The sequence below is a fragment of the Callorhinus ursinus genome, unplaced genomic scaffold, assembly GCF_003265705.2.
Source record: "Callorhinus ursinus isolate GAN/ISIS: 27379988/994484 unplaced genomic scaffold, GSC_fseal_2.0 scaffold9, whole genome shotgun sequence".
Taxonomy (NCBI): Eukaryota; Metazoa; Chordata; class Mammalia; order Carnivora; family Otariidae; genus Callorhinus; species Callorhinus ursinus.
In genome coordinates this window covers 6,942,881-6,969,458 of record NW_027397071.1, presented here as the reverse complement: position 1 = coordinate 6,969,458, position 26,578 = coordinate 6,942,881, and the positions used below count along the sequence as shown (strand labels likewise).

Below are 26,578 nucleotides of genomic sequence, written 5' to 3'. Positions count from 1 at the left end.
ACTCACAACCCCAAGATCAAGAGTTGCATTGCTCTACCAACTGAGCCAGCCAGGCACCCCAAAGTTTTTGTTTTTGTTTTCCATTTCTAGTTATCTTCTCTGTCATTGAGAAAGCAAGGCCCAAGTATGGCTGTGGTCACTAGGCAGGAAGTAGAAATGAAAGAATCCCTGACCTTGGGTGATATTTCACATTGACTTAACTCTAAATACAGCTTCCCTTCCGTGCAAATTGGACTTCGCTACAGACATGAGAGAAAGGTTTTTATCCTGGTTCCTAAGAGAGAACCCGAGGAGTTGCAGTGATTCACATTCCATCTAAGGCGAGATCAAATTCCCACCTTTTAGGGGGAACGTCTGTTGTACTACACTCTGTACTTGTACCGCAAACAGATTCGAATGTTCTTGCCTTTAACTCCATCAGCCTGTCCCCAGCCTATCCCATCCATTTCCCTAGCCCATAGACTTTTGTAAAAACTCTTAATCTCTTGGCCATCTGAAGCCCTTGGTTACTTGTATAATTGGGAGGAAGTCAGCACTTCTTGCCAAGTCCTGCAGAGACCCGACTTCCTTAACCTTCAGCAGAATATTTGCTTGAATTGTGTTCATTTTATCAGTGCACTGCTGCAATCAGCCTGTGGGGTCCTAGGGCAAAGGTTTCTCAGCCAGATGGAAAGCAGTTTTCTGTGAGGCCTCACTCCTATATTTGGATTTGAAATTACACTGCTGAAAACTATTTGTTTCATTTGAGCCTGGGTGGTTGTGCTGCTGTTAGTCGCCCAGTTTCCAGTGCCTGTTCTCTTTTATAATCTAGAATTTTGATGCTGGACTCATCTAGGTTTGGGAGATGCTTGGCAAACCTTGGCACATTTTCTCCAAACTCACAAAAGACTGACACGTATCTGAATGTCCATTTATAATTTTATAATCTTACATAAAACTACCAAGGTGCCTACTGCTTGGGAAATCAAAGAAAGGAGGATTGGTAAATACAGAACAAAACCGGATGGTCCCATAAGACAAGTTGAGCTAGCTAAAATTCTCCCTTGAACAGAGTATGTATAAAAAGACAGTAGATCTTAGCTCTTTGAGGGCAGAAACCAATCTCGTACCTCTTCAAATCCAATGTATCAAAGAGCACTATTACACATAAGAATATACTGTTGATTCTCCTTATTCACAGGAAGTGTTGTCAGCAAACACCGAGTTGGCAAATACTAAACACTGCTCGTAGGGGAATACAAGATTAGGTTCCTGGGAACTTCTGGCCACAACATTTTAGTCAACGGATCAATACATGATCTTGTTTTATATGTGTTTCTATTTAAATCACCTTATTTAATATACATTGTTTATTCATTAACATTGAACTCCCAGTCAACAGCAATAGAACTCATGCCTGAACGAAGGTTAAGGAATTTTCTCTGTGAGGCCTATCCCGGCATTGTGCTTAGGAACCCCAGATAGCACTGCAGCACCACACAGGCATGGGGGCCATTTTAAGCAAGGAGATCACCAACAAAAAGGACAAACATGCAAAATGTGTACCATGAAAAGGATGTTTGTTTAAAATAGGAGCTGAAACAAGAAGGCAGACCATTACCTTGTTTCATTTCAGCTAGGGACACATACACCGGGCAACTCGAATTTGTTTTGCCACTCTCTGCACATGTCCACGAATGACTACAAAGGTACCACAAGTACCGATTTGGGGGTGATGAATAAACTTTAGGGAGTAGGTGAACTTGCAAAGACAATCTGCAAATAATGAGGATCAGCTGTACCTCCCACAGCCTCTCACCAATGTCAGCATTCAGTTGAAGGGCGACTTACAGCTGCCTTAAGGACTACAGTCTAGCTGGAATACCTGAACTGAGAGAACATTCAAATGCTGAATTGTAGAACCCAAGTAACTATGAGGTAACAAGAAGTAATGAAGAAAATACAGAGCTTTTTCATATTCTCCAAAGTAGTTCTCTTGGGAGGCTATATGGGTTTATTCTAGTAGTGTGGCTGGCCAAGGTTAACTTTCAGATTCCCTTCAGTGTTACTTGGACCCATACTAAAATCAACCACTTTAAAGTCAGACCCTTACAAGTGCAGATGGATTTGGGGAAGGTTTCAAGAAGTGAGACCTAAGCTGGATGTCAAAAGTGGGAAGGAAGACCATTCTAGACATCTAGACAGCCATGTGTGAAAATAATTATAACACGTGAAGTGTACTTTTCTAGATGAAACTGGTTTAGAGAGGTTTCATTGTAACCACAGGCACATCACATCACATTTTTACTCAAGTTGGTACTGCACTACCCATTTGCATGTTTTGACATCTAGGAGATGGGCCTAACCAGAGAGGAAGGGCGTGTTAGGTATCCAAAAGTAATGGGGACTTAGATCTGCTTATCAGAAAGGAGCCAGGCATTCAGTGTGGGTGTGGCCGATGGTACGTTTTTGAAATGGTAAGTAACAAGGCGATTTTAAGGGGTTCCACCCTTTCCTACTCTCAAACCTCCCCAGGTAATCTCGGAGAAAAAGGGTAAAATCGGCTCTTCTAGTGTTTTCCTCTACTTGGCATAATCAACTTCTAAGACAAATTCTAAGACAGAACTTCCCTGCCCTGTTTTCCCCTTCCCATTAGCTTTGGTTCCCATTGACTTTGCATTTCCTGTTGCTAAAATCTGTTATTCCTGGCTTTAGTTGGTTGTTGGCCTGGGAAAAGGCACAAGAGTAGCCCAGCTGGAGCGTGACCTGGGTGCTGGACATTCCTCACACTACGTTAGATTGAGTGTGTGGCCTCCTACAGGGAATTACTTTGGAGAACAACACTACCTTTGATATATTTGGAACTCTGGTATATTTGTTTAAAGACATTTTTTTATATAACTTTTATTATCTTTGCCCCATTCTAGTGTGTGTGTGTGTTTTATTAGGGAGCATAAACAGATGCAGAGGCTTGTTTTATGTTTGTCGTGGGAGCCCCACCCCCCCTTAGTTTGTCTTAATAGTCTGTCTTCTGAAGCGCGCTGCTCTTTTTTACTTCTCTTCCTGGTACTGATGCTGTAGCTATTAACCAGTTACTGCCTCACGGAGGAACCTCTTGCTCGCAGGCTGATATTTTGATGACTGGGGCAACCCTTGCTTATATACTCGTAACAATTAAAGAGCAATACAGACTGGAATGCAATTAAGTGCCCAAATACGTAGCTCAAGGGCAGGGATCACCAGCCTTTCCACTAAAACGAAACCTGTGCGGCTGAGAAAAGTAATGACTGTTCGTGCTGGCGGAGCCCCTTGTCCCTCCCTCCCACACGTACACACACCTTTATCTCAGAGACACTTGGTTCTTTCCCCCGAACTTCTTTGGCTCTTATGCCTTCCTCCCTGCGTCTGAAAAGCCCGGGGAGGGAGAATGGGGGAGGGGGGCGTGCCGCGCTTCCGTACTGGTTTCTGTCCCTAGCAGTCTGGGGGAGGTGCTGGATGAGCTGTCCCAGCCCAGCGGCAGCCAACCCAGGTCCCAGTCCCTGCCCTTTGCTCTCCCGCTTTTCAGTAAGTCCCGAGGCCCGGGGGGGTGGGCGTGGGAGTAGCCCCAGCTAAGGCTCGGAAGTCCGCCAGGGCGGCTAGGGGGGCCCCAGGCGGTAGCCACGTTCGGATTCTGGCTCGAAGCCAGGGGAGGGAGCTTGGGGTAAGGGGAGGGCCCTGAGGGAGGGGTCAGACTCCTTAGGAAAGAGTTAATGGGAGGAGGGGGAGGGGATAGGACGGAGAGACCGAAGGGAAGGCTCAGGTAGGAAAAGAACAGAGGAGGGAAGCCTGGTGGGGAGAAGGGAGCCTGCAGAACCAGGGGTCAGAGTTAGGGGGCTTCCCCCTGTTGCACCCGCATCCCAGGGCCGCCAACTTACATCCGCGGCGGCGACTTTCAGTTTCATTTCCACGGACCCTCCTGCCTGGGCCGCAGCCGCCGCCGCGATGCCCAGTAAGTTCAGCTGCCGGCAGCTCCGGGAGACGGGCCAGTGCTTCGAGAGTTTCCTGGTCGATCGGGGACTGGACATGGAGACAGATCGCGAGCGGCTGCGAACCGTTTATAACTGGGATTTCAAGATCAGGTACGGGCCGGCCCACTCCCCGGCCCAGATTCGCGGGCCCAGCTCGCCGCCACGACCCCCGCCGCGGGGCCACCCTTCCCGCCCCGGGGCGCAGAGGGACTCAGCTCCACCAGTGGCGCAAGCCGGTCCCGGGGCGGCGCAGACCTCCCCTCCCGCGCCGTGCCCACGCCCCGCCAGCGCCGCCCGGAGCCCGCCCGCTCTGCCCGGCCGGGCCCCTGCGCCCGGTCCCCGCGCAGAGCCTCCCGCGCAGCCCGCGCCCCCCCCTCCCCACCACCACCGGCGGTCCGGGCCGGGGAGCGGGGTCCCGCGCTCACGCGCCGCTCGCGGGGGGAGGGCGGGGAGCGCGGGGGGTTGCGCTCGGGGTGGGGGGAGGGGAGCGCGGGAGGGGGGCCCAGGCATCGCGGGACCGCGGGAGGGAGCTGCCTGCCGCTGGCGGCCGGCCCTGGCGCGGGCTCTGCGGGGACCCCCCGCCCCGCTGCCGAGGGGCTGCTGCAGGGGGACTCCGCTATCCCGGGGAGCTGAGCGGGGCCGGGGTCGGAGGGAGAATCTCGGGCAGCTCGGCAAAGAAGAAAAGGTCGCAAACTACGTGCGTACCAAACCTCCATTAGCACCTGTGGCTTCTCCATGGAGACCCAGGGCCAGCCTCCTGGAGGCCCTTCTCCCCCTGTGGCTGCGGGCTGTTTGGTCCCCTTTTCCGGCTAGCATCGAAGTGAAAATCAGACACTTCTCTCTGGCAAACCACAGAATTGTGCTTCAGAAGCACCTATCAGCAGGCTGCAGCCTTGGGCCGAAAACCACGACACGATTTAACAGGGATAAATGTGAAGACTTACACAAATAAATACGGGGTGGTGGGGATGTCGGCTTCCTGTCTTTCCTCCTGAAAAACGCTCTGGGTTTTAACAGACCAGAAGGCCGGTGTGGCTGCTAAAAGAGTCAAAGAAGTGGTAGACTGTGTTAATAGAAGTGTGGTTTCGGTTGGGGGAGGACGTAGTGACCAGATCATATCTGGATTTTTTTTTTCCCCCAGTGATGAGTGTCACATTCTAAGAGGGACATTAACAGGCTCGAGCAGCATCTGAGAGAGGGGCAACCATTATGACCTGTTTATGCCCTCACCCTGTGCTCGGCACTGTGGGGAATATAAAGATGAATAATACGCGAGCCCAGGGGAGCCAGAGGCTATAATAAGGCATGGTGTATGCATGCATACAATATACTATCATAAATGGCCAGATAACATGAGGAATATAATAGAGATAAGGAATATACTTCTCTCTGCCAAAGAGAATTAAGGAAAGAGCAGTTACAACTGAGACATTATCAGCCCTTCACATCCCTGAATTCACCTATGTTCACAAAATATAAGTGCAGCGTGGCTCTGAACACAAGTCAACTACTACTTTTGGCTCTGTTACAGAATGTATTCTTGGATACTTGTTAGACTGGTGGAGAAGACTTTAAGACTATTGTAGTAGGGGAAAGCAAGCTTTACTCCCAACACAGCAAAGACAGCTGGGAACTGATAGCCAACAGCAGAGAGTTGGGTCAGTGGATGGGACACATTAAGGGGTGGGGGGCAAGGTTGAGGCCTAATCGAGAAGGGGGTTCAGAGGAGCCCGACTAAAGTTTGGTCAAGGAGAGAGTCTTTTATCAGCTCTAAACCAAAGCTACGCAACATATTCCAGTCCTGGGGAAAAACAAGCTCTGTCAGACTGCATATACGGAAAACCAGATATAATGCACATCATGGGTGAATTTAAGGGGTTTCAAAAGTAATTTTTACTATATGCATTTTAAGATACCACCCCCTGTAATTATTAGGGAATTTTGTGTTTTCTTATGCAAATAGATACCACTCCTCTGTAATTAGGGAATTCGCTGGAGAAGGTGACCTTGACCTTGGCCTTGGGTTTGAAGGCTAGAGGTAGTGTTAATGCTCGGAGGAGGAAGAGAAAAAGCTTCTATGTTGATTCATATTCTGTCATGAGACCCAGTCAAAAAAACCTAAGAGGGGCACCTGGCTGGCTCAGTTGGTAGAGCATGCCACTCTTTGATTTCAGGGTCATGAGTTCAAGCCTCATGTTGGATGTAGAGATTACTTAAAGAAAAAAAAAAAACCTTGAGAAATGTGTGCTTGAAAAGAGAGACATTGGAGAGAACAAGATAGTAATCCTTGACTATTTTGAAGACTGTCATGGTGGAGAGGATTATACCTGTCACTGCAGAAGGCAGAACTAGGTTCATTCAACATACCCCCCTCCCCCTCCCCAGGCCTGGTGGCTGGAGATTTCTGTTACGGTTAGAGAATTCACTGCTGCTTCCTCTGGGCCCTCGGAGCTCGTTCTCCACAGCCAGGTTATATAGCCCAATTGCACTGCCTTGTGTTGTGCTGGAGCTAGTATGTGGCCGGCTCCCCAACCAGACGGTCAGATCATCTGAAGGTGGGGACAGGCTTTTGGTCACATAAGCACCTTTCGGCAGTCCCCAGGTAGGTCGTAGGTGCTCTGTAAGTACTGGCAGGATGGAATTGAATTAGTCGAGTTGATCTAGAGTTGATCTCTGAGAGAATGGGTCACCGGGAGAGCTATAGCAAGTCACCCCCTGGCAGGAATTGTAGGGAGATTTCCTATGGCGGGAGGGGCCAGCTAGGTTATTTCAGGATGTTGTGATGCTCGCTGCCAGGTTGGTCATTATTTAGCAAATAATGTTTAATGAGGCTCTGCGACTGTGCCTGGGTTCCTGCCTCTAATCGTAGTCTAGTGGGGGTTGGGGTGGGGGGGGTGACAGATGTGTGGACAAATGAAATAGAGTCCTGCAGGGGCTGGGATAGTGTTTAGATAGCTGGAGTTCAGATCTTGGCTGGGCCATTTACGAGTTTTGCACTGGATTTTTGAACAACTATCTAAATTTTCCTGTTACCGCGCCTAAAAGAATGCCCTTCTCTGAGGGTTGGGTGAGGCCAAAATGAGCTCCCTAGGTAAAAGCCTTTACCTTGCGAAGCCTATTGTGTGGGCTCTGGAAGTGGTAGCTGTCATTACTACAGAGATGGTTGGGAGGCTGTCGTATGGAGGAACGACGGGTGTCACGAGAAGTTTCGTGACAGGAACTTGGGGGAGGAGACTCATTCTTTTCTTCAACGAATCTTGGCCGAATACTTCCTGTGAGTAAAGCAAAACTGCATGAGTTGCTGTAGATGCACAGAAGGAACCTGTCTAAGGAAGTCAGCGGCAGTGAAACATCATTATTTAATTACAGTTGTGATAAGTGCTAGAAACAAAAGGTCCAGGACATGATTGGAGTGTGTAACTCGGAGCCTCGACCTGATCTAGGAATCTGAGGTTTCTGGGAGAAGGTGATGTTGGAACAGAATCTGGAAGGATAAACGGGAGTTCACGGACATAAGGGGGAAGGGGACAGCATTCCAGACCCAGGGGGAGTAGCACCTTCACAAGCTGAGAGTGAACTCCGTGACCGTCACGGGAGGCCAGAGGGGAGGCAGGCGCCCCATGGGGCAGGACCTTGCCGCTGCCAAGAGGCCTTGTTTGTTTGCTTACTTTTAATCTTAACAGAAATAGGAAAGCACAGAAAGTTCAAAGTAGGAGTTGACGGATTCAGGGTTGTAGAAAGATGCTTCTGGCGTGAAGAATGGCTGGGTGGTGAGACCTCTCTTGGCAGTAAAGAATACATTTTGCTTCGGGGCCTGGGATGCCCCGCTTTCACAGAACAATGTGTGTCCTTGAAACAGTAAAGAGTCTCACTCCCTGCCCTCTGATAGTTTTTATTCTGTTCTACTTCAGTTTTATAAAAATCCTGGTCTCATGGGGCGCCTGGGTGGCTCAGTCGTTAAGCGTCTGCCTTCGGCTCAGGTCATGATCCCAGGGTCCTGCGATCGAGCCCCGCATCGGGCTCCCTGCTCGGCGGGAGGCCTGCTTCTCCCTCTCCCACCCCTGCTGCTTGTGTTCCTTCTCTTGCTGTCTCTCTCTCTGTCAAATAAATAAATAAATAAATAAAATCTTTAAAAAAATAAAAATAAAAATCCTGGTCTTGACCCACTAATGGGAGTTGCAGCTCACGGTTTGTAAAACACAGAACTAGATGTCCCTTTAAGATCATTGCCAGATTTGGTATTTTGTTCTGAAATGCCATTCCTCTAGCCGCTTTTCCTGCACTGCATCTAAAAAGATTCATTATTGTTCACCATACAATAACGGGCCAAGGGCAGGGCATTACAGACTGAGGATGCCCACAAGGACAGGAAAGTCTGGAGAGTGATCTAAGTAGTTGGGAATGGCCGAGGTACGGTGGAGGGTTGAGGAGGGATTGACGTGAGGACCTGTGCCTCAGTATCTTCTCTAAAACGGGATAATAATAGTTGCTACCTGGTTGTGAGGATTAAATGAGATCATGCATTCAGAGACTTCAGGAGTGTCCAATAAATGTTGATGGTGTTACTGTGTTTGCATTATCCTTGTTATGCAGAGGATCCAAGTATGCCGTATTTAAAAGGTTGGACTCCATCTTATAGACCGTGGGGTCATGAATGGGGGCCATGATCTGATTTGTGTTTGGTGATAACTCCTGATTTAGGGGAAGAAACCCAAATGACTAACAGACAGAAGGAAAGATCCTCGACTATGTCAGTGATGAGGGAAATGCAGATTTAAGCAAGGTACCATTTTTGTTTGTTTGTTTGTTTGTTTATCAGATTGTCAAAAGTTGAAAAGATTGAAGATTGCTGGCGTTAGGGTCTGGGAAAAGGGTATTCTCAAATTCTTGTCAGTGATAACGTTGTCTGTACAACCCATTTAGAGGGTTGTTTGGCAGACCTTTCCGAAGTTGTGAAGAGTCATTCTGTTTGACCCGGAAGTTCTGCTTTGAAGGCATTTGTCCCATGAGTCTCCTACAAGAGTTTTTGTGCATGGATGGTTATTATAACATTTGAAATAGGCAAAAATTGTAGGTGCCTAACTGTCTATCACTGGACAAGTAGTGAAACACACCCACCTGCATTCATACCATGCTGTCCTTTAGAGCCATCCCAAAGAGCAAGGGGGCTTGGTAAAATGTCCGAGAAGGATGTCCATGGTGGTGAAAGAAGTCTGTTGCAGGAGAGAGTGTGCTGCACACAGGAAGAATTTGTGTGCTTAAAAAAAGTCTTTGGGGCACCTGGGTGGCTTAGTCAGTGGAGTGTCTGACTCATGATCTCAGGTTCTTTTTTTTTTTTGAAAGATTTTATTTATTTATTAGAGAGAGAGAGAGCCAGAGAGCGCTAGCAGAGGGAGAGGGAGAAGCAGGCTCCTCCTCACTGAGCAGGGAGCCCGACAGGGGACTCCATCCCAGGACCCTGGGATCATGACCTGAGCCAAAGGCAGATGCTTAACCCACTGAGCCACCCAGGCACACCTGATCTCAGGTGCTGATCTCAGGGTTGTGAGTTCAAGCCCCGCATTCGTTGTGGAGCCTACTTAAAAAAAAAAAAAGTCTAGGGGTGCCCGAGTCCTGCGTCAGGTTCCCTGCCTAGCAGGGAGCCTGCTTCTCCCTCTGCCTGCTGCTCCCCCAGCTTGTGCGCACTCTCTCTCTCTCTGCCAAATAAATAAATAAAATATTCTTTTAAAAAAGTCTTTATATAAAAAGGTACATACAGAAAAATACACCTTGAACAGTTAAACTGGTAGTTGGGAGTGAGGGCCCTTAATGTTCTGTGTTAGTAAGTTTTTTGATCCTTTGGCTGTCCACCCCATCATTTATCTCTTTATGCACCCATACTTACTTCAAACCTCTGTCGGTTTGCCCCCTCTGGGATCATTATAATATATCCTTGTTATTGTGGGTCCCTCCCCCATCAGTATCCTACCTCCATTTCCATTTCCACTTTCTGCCCCATGCTCAGAAAACTCATGATATCAACCAGGGTGTTCTTTGGGTTGTTTTACTTAAAAAGGATCATGCTGGGGCACCTGAGTGGCTCAGTCGCTAAGTGCCTGCCCTGGCTCAGGTCATGATCCCAGAGTCCTGGGATGGATCAAGCCCCGAGTCAGGCTCCCTGCTCTGTGGGGAGCTTGCTTCTTCTCCCTCTCCCTCTGCCTGCTGCTCCCCCTGCTTAATGCTCTGTCTGTCTCTCTCAAATAAATAAATAAAAATCTTAAAAATAAATAAATAAAAAGGATCGTGCCATATGCATTTTCCATATCCTGCTTTTCTTACTCAGCAGTACATCACAGAAATCATTCCTGATCATCTAGTAGACCTCTAATACATCGTTGGGATTTTTTTCCCCAACATTTTATTATGACAAACTTCAAACATAAAGAAAAGTTGAAAGGATTGTACAGCAAACCCCCATATACCCTCACCTAGATTTCTTAATTAGTATTTTGCACACCTGTCCATCGATCCATCTTAGTATTTTTGATGCATTTCTGAGTAAGTTACAGACTTCAGTGCACCTCACCCCAAACGCTTCAGCATGATTATTATTAACCGTAATAGTTCCAGATTTAAGTAAAACTTATAGACCGTGAAATGGACACATTTTAACTATATCATTCTATGAGTTTTAACAAATCCATACATCCTGTGTAGTCCCTATCAAGACATAGAACATGACATCACCCCCAAAAGTTCTCTCATCTTTCCTGGTTGGTCTTCACCCTTACCCACCCAGAGGAGACCACTGCTGATTTTTTTTTTTTTTTTTTTTTTTTTTGAGATTGTGCTTGTCTGGAACTTCATTTAAGAATCAAGAGGTATGCATGCACTCTTGGGTTTTTTTGTTTTGTTTTTGTAAAGATTTTATTTATTTACTTGAGAAGGGGGGCAGAGGGGGAGACAGAGAGAGAATTCCCAGCAGACTTCCCGCTGAGCCCACCATTGGATCTCACAACCCTGAAATCATGACCTGAGCTGAAACCAAGAGTCAGACGCTTAACCAACTTCGCCACCCAGGTGCCCCAGGTATGCACTCTTGTGAAAACCACCTTTCACTCAGCATAATGTTTTGTTTGTTTTAAGTAAACTCTACCGCAAACGTGGGGTGCGAACTCATGACCCCAAGGTAGAGAGTCCGCCTGCCTACTCAAATCAACTGAGCCCTCCTGGTTGAGATTCATCCATGTTGTGTTCATCGGTAGTTTCTTTTTATCACTGAGTATTACACTTCATCTGAATACAAATCAGTTTGTTTATCTGTTCTTCTGTTCATGAACATTGCTCTGGGTTTGGGGCCATGTTGAATAAAAATCTCTGTGAACATTCCTGTACATTTCACTTGGGGATATACCTGGGAGGAGAGTTGCTGGGTCACAGGGTTAATATGTGTTTATTTTTATTTTTGAATCTTAGGCAAGTTGCTTGACCTCTTTCTTGGTGGTTGGCAGCTGGACTCATCCTCTGTTGTGACCTTGTCTAGGATGAGGCTGCTCAGCCTTCCCTAGTTCCTGCCGGTTTCCTGAGCCCATTTCTCAACTTCCCCGCAACTTACTGATAAATAGCTCTTATCACTTAAGTCAGCCTTAATTTATTCTTTTTGGTTATAACTAATAATTCCAAATGTACATAGTCATCTAAAAGTAGTGTGACCGGGTCATGGTCTTCATTTTACTTCCTTTCCACTACCTGCCTTCCTTTATATATATTATATTTATCTATATGTGTACTTATTATATGTATATTCATATATTATTATATATGTGTCCAAGTTTGGACAGTATGTGTGAAGGATTATATAAGTTATATATTTATTATATTTATAATGGTATGTAATACTATTATATAATTATATTATATATGTCCAAGTTTGGACCATGTATATAACTTGATGTATAACACCCCAGGCCCCTGCCCAGCAGAGTGCTCTATGCCAGCCAATGGTTGAGTGTTTGCAGTGTCATCTGTTCTGTCTATAAAAGCGTAGTCTGAAATTATTTGATAATCCTTTCGCTCATTCTCCCAGCAAGTATTTATTGGATAAATACCAGTACTAGCTCTGTACTAGGTGTTATGGTTGCATTATTTAATGAATTTTTATTGCACCCGTAATGTTCTTTTCGTTAAAAATCAGAACACTGGGACATATGTTTAGTTTGACATGAAACGGCGTGTTTTTCCAAAGGGATTGTACCAGTTTATACTCTGACGATGCAGGAGTGTTCTGGTGTGTCCGTGTCCTCGGCAGCATTTGGTGTTGTCAGGCTTTTAATTTCAGCCATCTGGGTAGGTGTGATGTGTTCTTTTTCACCGCTGCCTAGTATTCCGTGCTATAGGCATTGGCGATTTATTCAGCCGTCTCCCTGTTGATGGGCACTTTTTTTGTTTCCAGTTTTCGACCACTGTGAATAAATCTGCAGTAAGCATCCTCACTTTACATTATGTTAATTACTTTACATTTGTTTTACATCTTAAATATTATTGGATCAGATCCTTAGGCACTGTTCTTTCTATGGGATACCCTCCCAGGCATGTGATTTCCTGAGTTAAAGGATACCTGTATTTCAGATTTTCGGAGACGTTGCCAGATTGTTTCCCGAAAGGTTGTTGTACTCCACCTTTCTACCAGCAATGTTCAACAGCCCACTTCTGCACATATGCCCAAGAGTAACACATGCTCTATTTTCCACTTTTGTTGGTCTAATGGAAGTAAAATGGTGTCTCAGTGTGACTGTAATTTGCATTTCTCTGCCTTTGGAACATCTTTTCATCTGGTCATCTGGATGTGTTCATCTTTTTTCTTTTTTTTTTTTAAAGATTTTATTTATTTATTTGAGAGACAGAGAGAATGAGAGAGAAAGCACATGAGATGGGGGGAGGGTCAGAGGGAGAAGCAGACTCCCTGCTGAGCAGGGAGCCCGATGCGGGACTCGATCCAGGGACTCCAGGATCATGACCTGAGCCGAAGGCAGTCGCTTAACCAACTGAGCCACCCAGGCGCCCTGGATGTGTTCATCTTTTTTCCTAGAAATTTAGGTGCCTAGATGTAGAATACAACAATTGGGACTTTTTTTTCCACAAGTATGTACTAAGTTTCTGATGGAAAAAAATTTTTTTTGTTATGGCTGTCGCCTTAGACCAGGGGTAGGGGAATTTGAGGAGTGGTAGGTAATAGGCATGGGGAGTAATTTTGAGAAATAGTTAGACGGTAGTACCCAAGGCAGAAGTGAAGTTGCAAAACTTGCAAAGTTGAGTTCCTCCTGCTCTTGGGCCCATGCGGAAGTTTCCAAAAATAGATTTCACATTCAAATTTTGATTTGGGTTTCTCTCTCTCTCTCTCTCTCTCTCTCTTTTTAAGATTCATTTATTTGAGAGAGAGAGTGTGTGTGTGTGCGAGTGGGGAGAGGGGGCTTAGGGGAAGCAGACTCCCCATTGAGCGGGGAGCCTGACATACGGGGCTCCATCTCCGGAGCAGGAGATCATGACCTGAGCTGAAACCAAGAGTCGGACGGCCAACCAACTGAGCCACCCAGGCACCCTGATTTGGGCTTCTCTTAAAAGCCAAAAGATCTGGCCATCTTGGGCTTCCATTCCCTGCCGGCCACAGCTGTCTGGAGATGAGTAGCAAGGAGTACCCCCCCGCCAAGACAGGGCATGCGCTCTCAGGTTTGCTCAGCCCCCTCAGAGCCCTGTCTGCTCCCCAACACTAAGCTGAGAGCTGGCTGCATCTCAAAGCACCTGCACTGTTTGCTTAAGTGGAGTTATGAGGGACGTGAGTCCTTCCACTGATGGCTCAGAAATGGGACCGTGCAGGTGCCGGAGAGGGCTCAGGTATGGAAGATGCCCGTGGAGCCTGGCTTCTGTTGCCATTTGAGTTTGTGCTCCATCTGTGGAACTTACCGAGGGGCCCTGGTGAATAACAGTGACACCTCCTGATTTCTGTCCCTTTGCGACTGGACCTCTCGGCGGCGGCATTTGAGCCTGATACCTGATGTGGAGACTTCCTGCTGATTCTCCTCCCTCTCTTAGGAAGTTTTCTCCTCCTCCCTGGGTTGTCCTGGTCGCGACTCTTCTCAGACGACTCACACTGCCTGGGGAGATCCCACACACCTCCATGGTTGTAAGGACCACCGAGGACTCCTGAGTGTTAGGCCAGACTCAGGCTTGACTTTGGCCTGAGTTCTCAGTTTCCGACTCCTGGAGCCAGCCGCCTCTGGACCAGAGGAATCTCGAACTGAACATGTCCAAATCCAGACATCATGGCCGGCCCTCCAGCCTCCTTCTTCTCCTCCTCCTGTCTTTACCTCTATCTCAGGAATGGTCCCGGAAGCCAAGCCGTGGATTTGAGCACTGTCTGGACGCCTCCCTCTTCCCCTGCTTCCATTCCCCCCTCCTGTTAATCACCAGATTCTGCTGATTTTACATTCTGAATATTATCAGATCTGGCCCCTCTTCTGTCCTCACCACCACCTCGTTCAGGCCCTTGTCATCTTTTAATTGGACTGTTGCAATGGCCTTTTTCTAACTGGTGTCCCTGCCTACAGTCTTGCCTCCAGCAAATCCATCCTCCAATCCTGATGCCAGAGTGATCTGAAATGCACATAAGATCTTGCCACTCCCCTGCTTAAAACCCACCACCCGCGGGTGTTCTGTAACCGCAGTGTAGCTTCTGCCGTGGGCTGAAAGTAAGTTGTTGCTACTCCTACTACCACTGCTACTCTTAGTACTACTATTACTACTAATATGAATACTAATAATAGTAAGTAACATTTACTGAGCATTTTCTGTTATGTTCTCGAAATGACTTACTATCTTTTTGAAACAAATCAGAGCTGATTCAAAGTTTTCCGAATAGTATGAGTCTCATTTGCTTGGGGTGAGAAGGGAGAGGGGCAGAGTGACAGGCAGGGGGCACCAGGGAATGGTGCGGACCATAAATGATCTCGTTACACGCTAGTGAGTGACCATGCTGCTTTAGCCTTCCAAGTTAAATAGGGATTGCCATGGTTCTTACGAACGAATTTGCTTGCGTTCTGTAGAACGCACCGAGGGAGGGTGGTCAGCTGTCCAGATCTTGGATGTGTCACATGTGGGGATGCCCCCCAGCTCCTGGTTGTCAGGAAAGGAGGGGAAGGGTCAAGTCTAGGCTTCCTGGCCTGGCACGCCAACCTGTGTGACCTGGTCCCTGCCCACCTCTGCTGCCTCCCACCACGCCCGCCCCGCCCTTTTCACCGTAGTGCCCCCCGGCTGTGTGTAATACTAATCGTAGCACACCTTACGGAGGTCTCCTTATGTGCCAGGCGCTGGGCTAGATGGACACCGCAGCGCCCGTCCCTCAGGCAACCCTCATAGCAACCCCGCCAGGTAACTTGTCCTTGTCCCTGTTCCATAGGGGAGGAAAGTGAGACTCCCAAGAAGTGACGTAGCCCGAGGTGACCCAGCCAGGGGCCGAGGGGGAGGTCCCGCCTGACGCCCTGCACCTGTTCTTGCATAGCCCTCCACCTGGGCTCACACTTCACGCTCCGAGCTCTTGTGCCTGGTTGACACCCATTCATTCCTCAGGACTCAGTTCAGACCGCTGTCCCCGGGAAGCCTTCGTGGCCAGCCTGGCTCCGTGCCCCTCCCTGGCTGCGCCCCCGGCAGCAATGCCGGAATCCGTGTGTTCAGTCTGTGCCGGGCTCCTCGAGGCAGGCCTGGGTCTCCTGCCTCATTGAACCCTCCCCCGTCCCAGGGCCTAGCGCAGGGTCTGGCACATAACAGGTCTCTGTAAGTGTTGAGTTGACTAAACTGAATTCCAGGCACTAAACCTTGAGTTTATTGTCCTTCTGACCAGTTTTCCCTGTCTTCACCTTCTCTAGGCACAAAACCAAGCTATTTGATCTCTGGAGAAGGATCCTTTCCCTTCCTGCTTGGGTCCACCTGCACCCTTTGACTTCAGGTGGAAACTGCTGTCTGATCAGCCACCTTGTCCACACACCATGGACATCTGTGCGCTCTCTGACCCCTCTCTCCCTCCTCACCGTCAGGCAGGACCCCAGGTCCACCCCTCTGAATCAACTCACTCGGCTTCCCCTTAGCCCTAGCTCTTTCCACTGGGTTGTTGCTGTCTTTTTTTTTTTCGGCACCCCACCCCCCAATCTTCATTTCTTTGTCTCTCTTCCCTTAGTCCTCCAAATCACCAGCCCAGTACTGGGCTTTCCTCCTCAGAAATGCACACTCTACAACCTGCTGTTTTAAAACAATCATATTTTGTCTTGGGAAGTCCTATTGAATTCCCTGAAAACATTAAAAATTCCTATGACCCCGGCCTGAGTCTCTGTCCCTGGGTCCTGCCCTGTTCCGCAGCAGGGCTGGTGTGTCCCACACAGAGCGACCCGCAGACACCGACCCCTTCTGCCCCCCCCCCAAAACCACCAGCAGCCCTGCCTTCCCTCACTTCCCAGTCTCCTCTGCTTCCGGCAGCTTTGGGACCCCTGCCCCTGGCTTCTCCTCCATGCTGTATGGAATGAAGATTGCAAATCTGGCCTACGTCACCAAGACTCGGGTCAGGTTCTTCAGACTCGACCGCTGGGCCAACGTATGGTTCCCAGAAAAGAGGAGAGTGAAGCTGGGGTCAGACATCAGCAAACACAAGTCACTGCTAGCCAAGATCTTCTACGACAGGTGTGTGGGTGTGGGTGTTGGTGGGGGAAGCTGTCTGGCTGATGGAAGAGTGGGTGGCCTCAGTTTGGGGTAAAGCCCCCTCCTTCAAGAAGTGGGGGAAGGGTAGGGAAGGAGCTAGTCGGTCTGGGGAGAGGCGGTGGGGTTCCTGAGCTCAGCGGGCACTTGGCCAGCCTCCCCTGTTCTAGGCCCCTCCTGTCCCAGCCCCGCCTTGACTCCTGCTCTCCCCAGGGCTGAGTATCTTCACGGGAAACATGGGGTGGACGTGGAAGTCCAGGGGCCCCATGAAGCCCGAGATGGGCAGCTCCTTATCCGCCTGGATTTGAACCGCAAGGAGGTGCTGACCCTGAGGCTTCGGAACGGAGGAACCCAGCCTGTCACCCTCACTCACCTCTTCCCACTCTGCCGGACCCCCCAGTTTGCCTTCTACAATGGAGACCAGGAGCTGCCCTGCCCACTGGGCCCCGGTGAGTGGGTTTCCACAGGAAAGAGCCTTTGGTGGACAGGGGCTTGCCCTGGGAAGAGTCGGTGCCTCTGGAAACACGCTCTTGCTGTCCCTCTGTTGGGTGGGGGGCTCCTACCCTGGGCTGTGGCTGCTGGGGGAGCGTCCCTCCCCTGTCCCGTCTAACTCTGCTGTCCTCCCTCAGGCGAGTGCTACGAGCTCCATGTCCATTGCAAGACCAGCTTTGTGGGCTACTTCCCGGCCACAGTGCTCTGGGAGCTGCTGGGCCCCGGGGAGCCGGGTTCAGAAGGAGCTGGTACTTTCTACATCGCCCGATTCTTGGCCGCCGTTGCCCACAGTCCCCTGGCTGCACAGCTGAAGCCCACGACTCCCTTCAAGCGGACCCGGATCACTGGAAACCCTGTAGTGACCAGCCGGATAGAGGAAGGAGAGAGACCTGATCGGTAACTCCTTTTCCCTCCAACCTAGTCCAGCCCAGAGCCCGAGCCGGGGCCCCTTTCCCAAGTGAGTTTGTAACTCCTCCGGGCCTCAGAGACCTTTTCTGTTGGGGAAGAAAGTTGCAGGTGACTCTGAAAAAATGCTAAGCATTTTCGATCGTATGATAGATTGTCAGGCAGCTTGTGGTAGACCTCTCTCTCTCTCCTTTTTACAGATTTATGGAGATAATTCACATACCATACAATTCACCCATTTAAAGTATACAATTTAGATTCTCAGTATATTCACAGATACAGGCAACTATCACCATGACCCGTTTTAGAACACTTCATCACCCACAAAGGAACCCATGCCCTTTAGCTGCCACCCCCTTTGCTCCCCATTCCCCCCAGCCCTGAGCAACCACGCATCTGCCTTCTGTGTCTATAGATTTGCCTATGTGGACATTCCATGAGTGGAATCCTATAATTTGTGTAGACATCTTTTTTTGACATAGCTAGAGGTTTACAAGATAACTGAGCTAGAAAAGCAAACTGTAAGCAATCGAGCTCTTTTTGTTAAAACTATATGTATGTAATACAAATTGGCAAAGTCTAGAAGTTTACCTACCAAAGAGTTAAATGTTGGTTATCCCTGGATAATGAGAATGTTACTTATGTACTCATTTATTAGCTATTTTCTGATTACTTACACCCATACTATTTACATACATGTGTCTTAACATATGTGGGTTTTGTTGTTTTGTTTTTTTTTTTTAAGATTTTATTTATTTGACAGAGACAGAGAGAGAGCACACAAGCAGGGGGAGCAGCAGGCAGAGGGAGAGGGAGAAGCAGCTCTCCTCTGAGCAGGGAGCCTGATTCGGGACTCGATCCCAGCATCCTGGGATCATGACCTGAGCCAAAGGCAGACGCTTAACTGACTGAGCCACCCAGGCGCCCCCATGTGTGTTTTTTGAATGTTTCCAAGTATGATGTGTTCCAAAATGAGAATGGTCCAGCCTTGGGATGAGCAGCTTCATCGGGTAGTGAGTTCTGCCTCCTTGGGCAAAAGCTGCTGACCCCCTTCAGCAATAGTTTTCTAGAAGGGCTTCTTGCATCTTCCGGGGAGGGGCCTTCTCCACCTCTCTGAAGGGGAGAGAGCTCTGAATTTGTGGTCACTTTGCTTCCCCCACTCTTACAGCGCTAAGGGCTATGACCTGGAGCTGAGTATGGCACTGGGCACATACTACCCACCCCCTCGCCTCCGGCAGCTGCTCCCCGTCCTTCTTCAGGGGACAAGTATCTTCACTGCCCCAAAGGAGATTGCGGAGATCAAGTAAGAGCCACCCTCCTGCCCCCCTCGTGCGGCTTTCCATGTCTCTTCGCCCTGCCCCATGGCTGTCCTCAGCCTCCTGTGCGCCTTCATTCCTGTACTGAGCAGGCACCGCGTGCCAGGCACTGTTCAAGGTGAACCATTCACATGAGGTCCTTGCCCATGGCAGTGGGGGAAAATGAGCATCTATCTCATGGTTTCATGTAGTGCTGAGGGCTACGAAGAACGCCGGTAAAGCTGCACTTTCAGATAAGGGGACGGGGTGTGCTGTCTTGCGGAGGGCAGTTAGTGCCGTCCTCTTTGAGAAGGTGATATTTGAGCAGAGAATGACATTTGAATGAGGCGAGGGCATATGTCACAGGAGCATCTTGGCGGGAGAATGTTCCAGGCCCTAGGATCCGTGGTGCAGATGCCAAGTCGGGTGTGAGGTGGGGGCAGGGGTGTCGGAAGGAAGTGGAGAGCCAGGGCTCTGTGCTCCGAGGCCTCTGAGCCCCACCCACTTCTCTGCCCTTCTAGTCTTCTCTGATTCCTGGTGCTTTCAGGGCCCCAGAGCTGGGAGGGTGGCTGCTCCCGCGCACTGGGGTTGCCTGACCCGTCCTGTTCTCCTGTCTACCCACCCGTCACGCCAGGGCCCAGCTGGAGACAGGCCTGCAGTGGAGGAACTACGAGGTGAAGCTCCGGCTCCTGCTGCACCTGGAGGAGCTGCAGATGGAGCATGACATCCGCCACTATGACCTGGAGTCGGTGCCCATGACCTGGGACCCCGCAGACCAGAACCCCAGGCTGCTCACCCTGGAGGTCGGGGCTCGGATCTGGTGCAGGGAGGGCGGGCTCACGTCAGCCAGCCCGTAGGCTGAGGGGGGAACCCTGTTTCTGCCCCCAGAGAGCTCAGCAAGGAGCAGAGTAGTCCTCCTCTGCCCCAGATGGGTGTCGGAGCAGGGCAACGGGGAGGGAGGGCCTGGGTTTTAGTCCACACAGGGCTACTGCTAGCTCTGTGGCCTTGGGCAAGTCCCGCGCTCTCTCTGGACCTTAGTTCCCTTATCTAAAAAGTACAGAGCTGGGCTAGATAATTCTTAGATCCCTTTCCAGCTCTCATATGTCGAGTGTCGTATGCATAAGCCCACAGTAACACATGAGCATAGAGTCCCGCACACAGGCGCCGAGGAGGACACCAGCTAAGAGAGGCAGGGGCTAGGGATGAGCAGGGAAAGATTCCTGCAGTAGCTTGAGTTTCGAGCAAGATTTCAAGGGCAGAGGAGGATCCGAGTTGGCCAAGAGGGCAAACGGATGGGCTGGGAATCTGGCTCTCAAGTCCCGAAATTGTTCAGGGAGCGTTCCCAGCACAGCATCTCTATGCAGTTGGGGCAGACTTGTCTCTTTGCTCATCCGCCGACTTCTGCCCTGGCAGGTGGAAGAGGAGAACAGCACAGCTCCCTGGGTCTTGGGATAGAAGGACACCACCTCAGTCCTTGTCCCTCAGAGGAGGTGTGAAGAGCCGGGCGGTTGGGCCCTCCAGTAGCCAGGGATAGAAGCTTGCTTGTGTCCACACCCCACAGGTTCCTGGGGTGACTGAGAGCCGCCCCTCAGTGCTACGGGGTGACCACCTGTTCGCACTTCTGTCCTCTGAGACCCATCAGGAGGACCCTGTCACCTACAAGGGCTTTGTACATAAGGTGGAATTGGACCGTGTCAAGCTGAGCTTTTCCACGAGGTGGGTGTTGGGGGACCCATGAGCTGCTAGAAGGGTGTATAGATACTTCTTAGGCCAGAGCAGCAGATGTGTTTCTCCCTGAGATGAGTGGGGCCCCAGAGACAGAGCTTTTCTTCAGGGGGAGCCCCGAGATGCCTCAGTAGCAGCTTCTGCTGGTGGGACTGGACATCAGGGTAGATGCAGAGTCCTGGCCCTAACTGGAGCTCTTTCCCCCCTCTCCTTTCCCAAAGCCTCCTGAGCCGCTTTGTGGATGGGCTGACCTTCAAGGTGAACTTTACCTTCAACCGCCAGCCCCTGCGGGTGCAGCACCGCGCCCTGGAGCTCACGGGGCACTGGCCGCTGTGGCCCATGCTCTTTCCCGTGGCCTCCCGTGGGGTCCCACTGCTGCCCTCAGATGTGAAGCTCAAGTGAGACCGGGCAGGGGTGCTCTGGGGCTACTTGGAGTGGGGGGCACTGGGGATGGAGTTGGGGAAGCCTCTGGGACACCAGGTGACATCCTGTTTCGGGCCCCTCTGCCAGGCTATACGACCGCAGTCTGGAGTCGAACCCTGAGCAGCTGCAGGCCATGAAGTACATTGTCATGGGTACCACCCGTCCAGCCCCCTACATCATCTTTGGGCCTCCGGGCACTGGCAAGACTGTCACCCTAGTGGAAGCCATCAAGCAGGTGGGGCCTTGAGCATAGACCCAGGGCCTACGCTGAGTCCCCCGGGGACCAAGCAGCTCCCAGATTCTGGGCGCCTCCAGCTCCCTGATCACCCCCAGGCTGGCCTCGAGTCCGTGTGGCCGCTGAGCATTGTTGGGCAGGGTGGGTCCTGCACGACTCGGGAGTCACCAGTCATGTTTCGGCCATCATAGACTCGAATGTTTACTACACAAGGTTTCCAGCAGTAAAGTGCGTACTTGGACTGGGGGGCGGGGGGTGGTCAGAACTTGCCTTTTGTGTCACTGCTTCCCTCAGGTCTGGGACACAAATGCCACCCCATGCCAACATGAGGCACAACCAAGTCTCTCCCCTACCCCTCCTTCTGGAGCCAAAGAAGCTGCTTCCCACACTGTGCTTATCCCCACCCCAGGTGGTGAAACACTTGCCCAAAGCCCACATCCTGGCCTGCGCTCCGTCCAACTCAGGGGCTGACCTCCTCTGTCAGCGGCTCCGGGTCCACCTGCCCAGATCCATCTACCGCCTCCTGGCCCCCAGCAGGGACATTCGCATGGTGCCCGAGGACATCAAGGTATCTGGAGAAGTGTGCAGGGCTGAGGGATGGTGGGTGCTGGGAGGTTCAGGGTAGATGCTGGGGCCAGGAAATGAGGTTATTACCTGGATTCTGATACTCGCTGCAGGAGCTTGGGTGGGTCGGGACCCCTCTCTGGCCTTCCATTTCCCTGTGTGGGCAGTGAGAGAGGTGGAGAAAATTGCCTGGGAGACCCAGAGTGAGGGTGAGGATGGGTGGAGCTGACTGACCCCCCCCCCACTCCACAGCCCTGCTGTAACTGGGATGCAAAGAAGGGGGATTACGTGTTTCCCGCCAAGAAGAAGCTGCAGGAATATCGTGTCTTGATTACCACCCTCATCACGGCCAGCAGGTGGGAAGCGTGTGTGCGCATGCGTGTATATGTGTGTGGAAGTAAGGAGGTAGCGGGGCTGGGGAAGAATGGTGCCTGGCAGTGGGGTGAGGGGCCAGCCCGGGTGGGCATTCAGGTTTGCTGGTCAGGTGCCCGGATATGACCCCTGCCCGGCCTGACGCTCCCCAGGTTGGTCTCAGCTCAGTTTCCCATCGATCACTTCACACACATCTTCATCGACGAGGCCGGCCACTCCATGGAGCCCGAGAGTCTGGTGGCCATAGCAGGTGAGGGGTTCAGGGTGGGCTGCATGTGTACCGCCCTGCATGGGGTTGGGGGAGGTCCCGCTGCTTAACTTTCTCCCCACGGCACCCCGCCTCTCAGGGCTGATGGAAGTCAAGGAAACAGACAATCCAGGAGGGCAGCTGGTGCTGGCAGGAGACCCTAGGCAGCTGGGGCCCGTGCTGCGCTCCCCGCTGACCCAGAAGCATGGGCTGGGGTACTCACTGCTGGAGCGGCTGCTGACCTACAACGCCCTATACAAGAAGGGCTCCAATGGCTATAACCCCCAGTTCATAACCAAGCTGCTGCGCAACTACAGGTAGCCCCGCCCCCTCGCCGTGCCTTCACCCGCCCCACGCAGCCCCACCCCCACCCCGCCCACGGCTCCATCCTGCGGTCCTGCTGCTCCGAGGTTATGGGATCTCCACTCCAGCCCCATCACTGCTGCTCATGGGCTCTGGCCTTGCAAGTGGCTTCACTTCAGAGCGGTTTGCTTAGTTGTGTGTTGCAGGATTGTCTGGTCTCCCGGCAGTCCGAGGAGAAATCAGCAAAATTGGGACAAGGCAGTTTTTCATAAACCTAATTGTTATTCAAATTAAAGAGCTGTATGTCTGCTTTAGTCAAGGAGTTCATGGACCCAAAATGCTCAGATGAATTCCTAAGTTCAGAGTTCCTCAGATTAAGTCCCACTTTCGAGTTCAGTCGGCCTTAGCTGTCACGTGTTATTACTTCTGCTTTTAGCGTTAACACGTTATTTCGTCAGATAATGGCAACAGTAGGTGATCAGTGTTTTTGTACTGTCTTCCCTTGGCAAAATTGAAACCTGAGGATAGGTTCCCCCTTTCTTGTGTTTTCTTTTTAAATATGGCCCATGAAATCCACGGGCCAGATGCTCTCAGGAACCCCGTTGGGTTCTGCCTCGTGCAGTTGAGTGCCTAGCGGGGCACCGTAGCTCAGCAGGTCTGCCGTCCAGGGGGTGGGCGACAGGAGGATGATGTGTGTGGACCCAGAGCAGGTAGAGCAGGGGGAACCCCGAGGGTGGGGCAGAAGTAATCTTCCTCCTCCTGCCTCCCAGGTCCCACCCCACCATCCTGGATATCCCTAACCAACTCTATTATGAAGGGGAGCTGCAGGCCTGTGCCGACGTTGTGGACCGAGAGCGCTTCTGCCGCTGGGAGGGTCTGCCTCGACAGGTGAGGCTAAACAGGGCCGGGGCTCAAGCTGCCGCCCCTGTACCCCAGCTTCCCTCCTACTGAAGGTGCAAGGTAGGAGGCGGCTCTGAGTGGAAGTCACAGGCTTTGTCACCTTGGCCTGGGATCCCACATTCCCTGCATGGGTGTGGGGGTGGGAGGGAAGGGAGACGGGCGGTCTGGCTGAAGGTTTCCCCTGACCCCCTATCCAGGGCTTTCCCATCATCTTTCATGGCGTAATGGGCAAGGATGAGCGTGAGGGCAATAGCCCATCATTCTTCAACCCAGAAGAGGCTGCCACAGTGACCTCCTACCTGAAGCTGCTCCTGGCCCCCTCCTCCAAGAAGGGCAAAGCCCGCCTGAGCCCCCGAAGCGTGGGTGTCATCTCTCCATATCGGAAGCAGGTCAGGCCCTCAGTTCCCATCGAGGGTGGGACATCCCCCTTCCAGATGGTACCTCCTTCGTAGCCAGACCACTAGGTGGAGGTTCCAGGAGCTCAGGCCTCTGCTGGCCCCGTATCTCAGAAGAGCTCAGAGGTCAGCTGTCCCTGCCTCTTTGCCCCCCAGCTCTCTGGCCACCTGCCTGGCTCCCTTTTGCACTGGGGTAATGGAATGAGAGAAAGGCACCTGTCCCCATCTTCCAGGTGGAAAAAATCCGTCATTGCATCACCAAACTTGACAAGGAGCTTCGGGGACTGGATGACATCAAAGACTTGAAGGTGACACTCACCACTGTTTCACACTCCCCGCACTTCCCTCCACTTCCAGAGACCTCCCCAAGGTGCCCCACGCTCACTGCCTGAGACACAGTGGGGCTGTCCCTAGCCCTCCCTCCTGCAGATCCCGGCTTGTCCGCTTGTCCTTCCGGGCCGGGACCAAGAAGCACCCCACCAGATTCTTGATTCTTATCCACCAGGCCGTTTTGCGGCCTCTGCCCTGAGGATGAAGTCCGAACTCCCAGCCTGCCTGACCCATCATGTGATAGTGTCCCTGCTCACCCTTCCCACCCTCTGAGTCATTCAGTGCTTGGACTCTCACGTGGTGGTTCTCACCACTGCCTGCAGATAAGAATCACCTGGAAAGCTTTTTAGCGCGCCTGCTGCCAGAGCCCCACCCGGTGGGTTGGCACAGCTACCTGGGGCCAGAACCAGGGCATCGCTATTTTTGTAGGGCTCCTCAGGTGATCTAGCGTGCAGCCGGGGTTTGCTCTCTGACTTAAAGGCCTCCAGTTTGTCTTTAACAAGTACTTAGTGATTGTCTTTCTGCAAGTTTGAAAACCACTGCTCTGAGTTACCAAGTCCTTGCCACCGGGTTTTCTTGGCTGAGAACCCTTTCTAGCCCGCACCCCCCCCCTTACCTGGATTCCCCCTTCAGGTGTCAGCTTCCAGGGCAATCTTCCCATTCTCTTTCCTGCCCACTCCCTCCACTACAACAAATGCCCGGGAACTTCCCTGCACCGGCCTTGGAGCTCAAGCTCCCCGAGGCAGGGTGCGCCCCTCTGCTTCCCCTGTGAGCCCCGCGCTGCAGGCCCTGTCTCTCACCCTCCAGGTGGGCTCCGTGGAAGAGTTCCAAGGCCAAGAGCGCAGCGTCATCCTCATTTCCACCGTCCGGAGCAGCCAGAGCTTTGTGCAGCTGGATCTGGACTTTAACCTGGGTTTCCTTAAGAACCCCAAGGTTTGAGGGCTGGTGGCCGGTTTGAGGAATTCTTCCTTCCTTAAGGTCCTTCCCTCCCATGACCCTAGCACTCCTTCCTTCCAGAGGTTCAACGTGGCTGTGACCCGGGCCAAGGCTTTGCTCATCGTGGTGGGCAACCCGCTCCTCCTGGGCCATGACCCTGACTGGAAAGTGTGAGCATTCCCACCCCCATAATCCCTCTGGGTAGCCACAACCCCCAACCTGGGGCAGGTGCAGCTAGATTAAGCACCTCCTTGTGGCTCAGTTAATCCGCAGGTCTGTTCAGTGGGTTCGTCTGTTCGTCCTCACAATACCCCCATTTAAGTTACCTGGCAGAGGATAAGCAACTGGCCCAGAGGCACAGGCCGGTGTAGCAGGACCAAGGCCTAGCCTCCAGCCTCTAACGGCGCTCTTCGGCCAGGCCTGCGCAGCTCTGTGTGTGTGAATGTCCCTGTACCCCACAGATTCCTGGAGTTCTGTAAAGAAAACGGGGGGTACACCGGGTGCCCCTTCCCTGCCAAACTGGACCTGCAGCAGGGACAGAACTTGCTCCAAGGCCTGAGCAAGCTCAGGCCCTCTACCTCAGGTATGGCTGGGCCAGGTAGGGGACAGCACTAGGGGAGAAGGTAAGGAAGACAGGCTCACCTCTTTTCTTTCTAGGGCCCCAAGGTCACGACTACCTCCCCCAGGAGCGGGAGGGAGAAGATGGCCTGTCCCTGCAAGTAGAGCCAGAGTGGAGGAATGAGCTCTGAAGACACAGCAGACCGCCTTCTCACACCAGCCAAGCCTTAACCGCCCACCCGACCCTGAACCAGAACCCAGCCCGAACCAGAGCCCAGCTGAGCTGCCCCTCCACGGGACAGGAAGGCTGGGGGAGGGAGTTTACAACCCAAGCCATTCCAGCCCCTCCCCTGCTGGGGAGAATGACACATCAAGCTGCTAACAATTGGGGGTAGGGGGAGGAAGAAAAACTGAAAACAAAATCTTGTTCTATGCAAAAGCCTCCTTGTCTCCTCAGCTTGCCCCCCTCTGGCCTTGTGGCCTTCCTGAGCTCCCAGGCAGACCCCAGATGGGAGGGTGGGACTGTCACACGCTGCCCAGGGCCATACCCCTCCCGGCCAGAGAGGAACCCAGCCCCCAGGTCCAGGGGGAGGAAACCCAGTGGGAGGTGGCAAGGAAGCCACCCACAGGCTTCTAAGTTTAGCCCCTGCTCCAGACCACTCCCCTCACCCGCCTCCAAGGCCCAGAGCCAGGCA

General features: G+C 51.6%; 2 protein-coding genes across 6 annotated transcripts in view; one reads left to right on the top strand and one right to left on the bottom strand.

Moving 5' to 3' along the window:
• Positions 1–4,030, bottom strand: part of ST7L (suppression of tumorigenicity 7 like) — a 125,404-nt gene extending 121,374 nt beyond the window's left edge. The window contains exon 1 of the mRNA XM_073896132.1: positions 3,894–4,030. The gene's annotated coding sequence lies outside the window, so the exon portion shown is untranslated. The remainder of the gene's footprint in view (positions 1–3,893) is intronic.
• On the top strand, positions 3,458–26,322 carry MOV10 (Mov10 RNA helicase). 5 transcript variants are annotated; one of them, XM_073896126.1, is made up of 22 exons: positions 3,967–4,097; positions 14,570–14,710; positions 15,884–15,963; positions 16,488–16,688; positions 17,020–17,152; positions 17,333–17,591; positions 18,769–18,903; positions 19,530–19,698; positions 20,457–20,611; positions 20,842–21,018; positions 21,131–21,278; positions 21,688–21,846; positions 22,095–22,198; positions 22,367–22,464; positions 22,562–22,778; positions 23,535–23,652; positions 23,862–24,053; positions 24,293–24,367; positions 25,197–25,322; positions 25,407–25,495; positions 25,787–25,908; positions 25,983–26,322. In XM_073896126.1, exons 4-22 carry the CDS (start codon positions 16,605–16,607, stop codon positions 26,072–26,074), a joined length of 2,652 nt encoding a protein of 883 aa, XP_073752227.1. In that variant the 5' UTR covers positions 3,967–4,097; positions 14,570–14,710; positions 15,884–15,963; positions 16,488–16,604; the 3' UTR covers positions 26,075–26,322. The 5 variants fall into 5 exon arrangements, with proteins under 5 accessions (XP_073752225.1, XP_025728209.1, XP_025728211.1 ...); XM_073896125.1 differs by having other exon boundaries at positions 16,917–17,152; XM_025872424.2 differs by lacking the exons at positions 14,570–14,710; positions 15,884–15,963 and adding an exon at positions 3,460–3,543 and having other exon boundaries at positions 3,880–4,097; positions 16,917–17,152.
• The last annotated feature ends 256 nt before the right edge of the window (positions 26,323–26,578 follow it).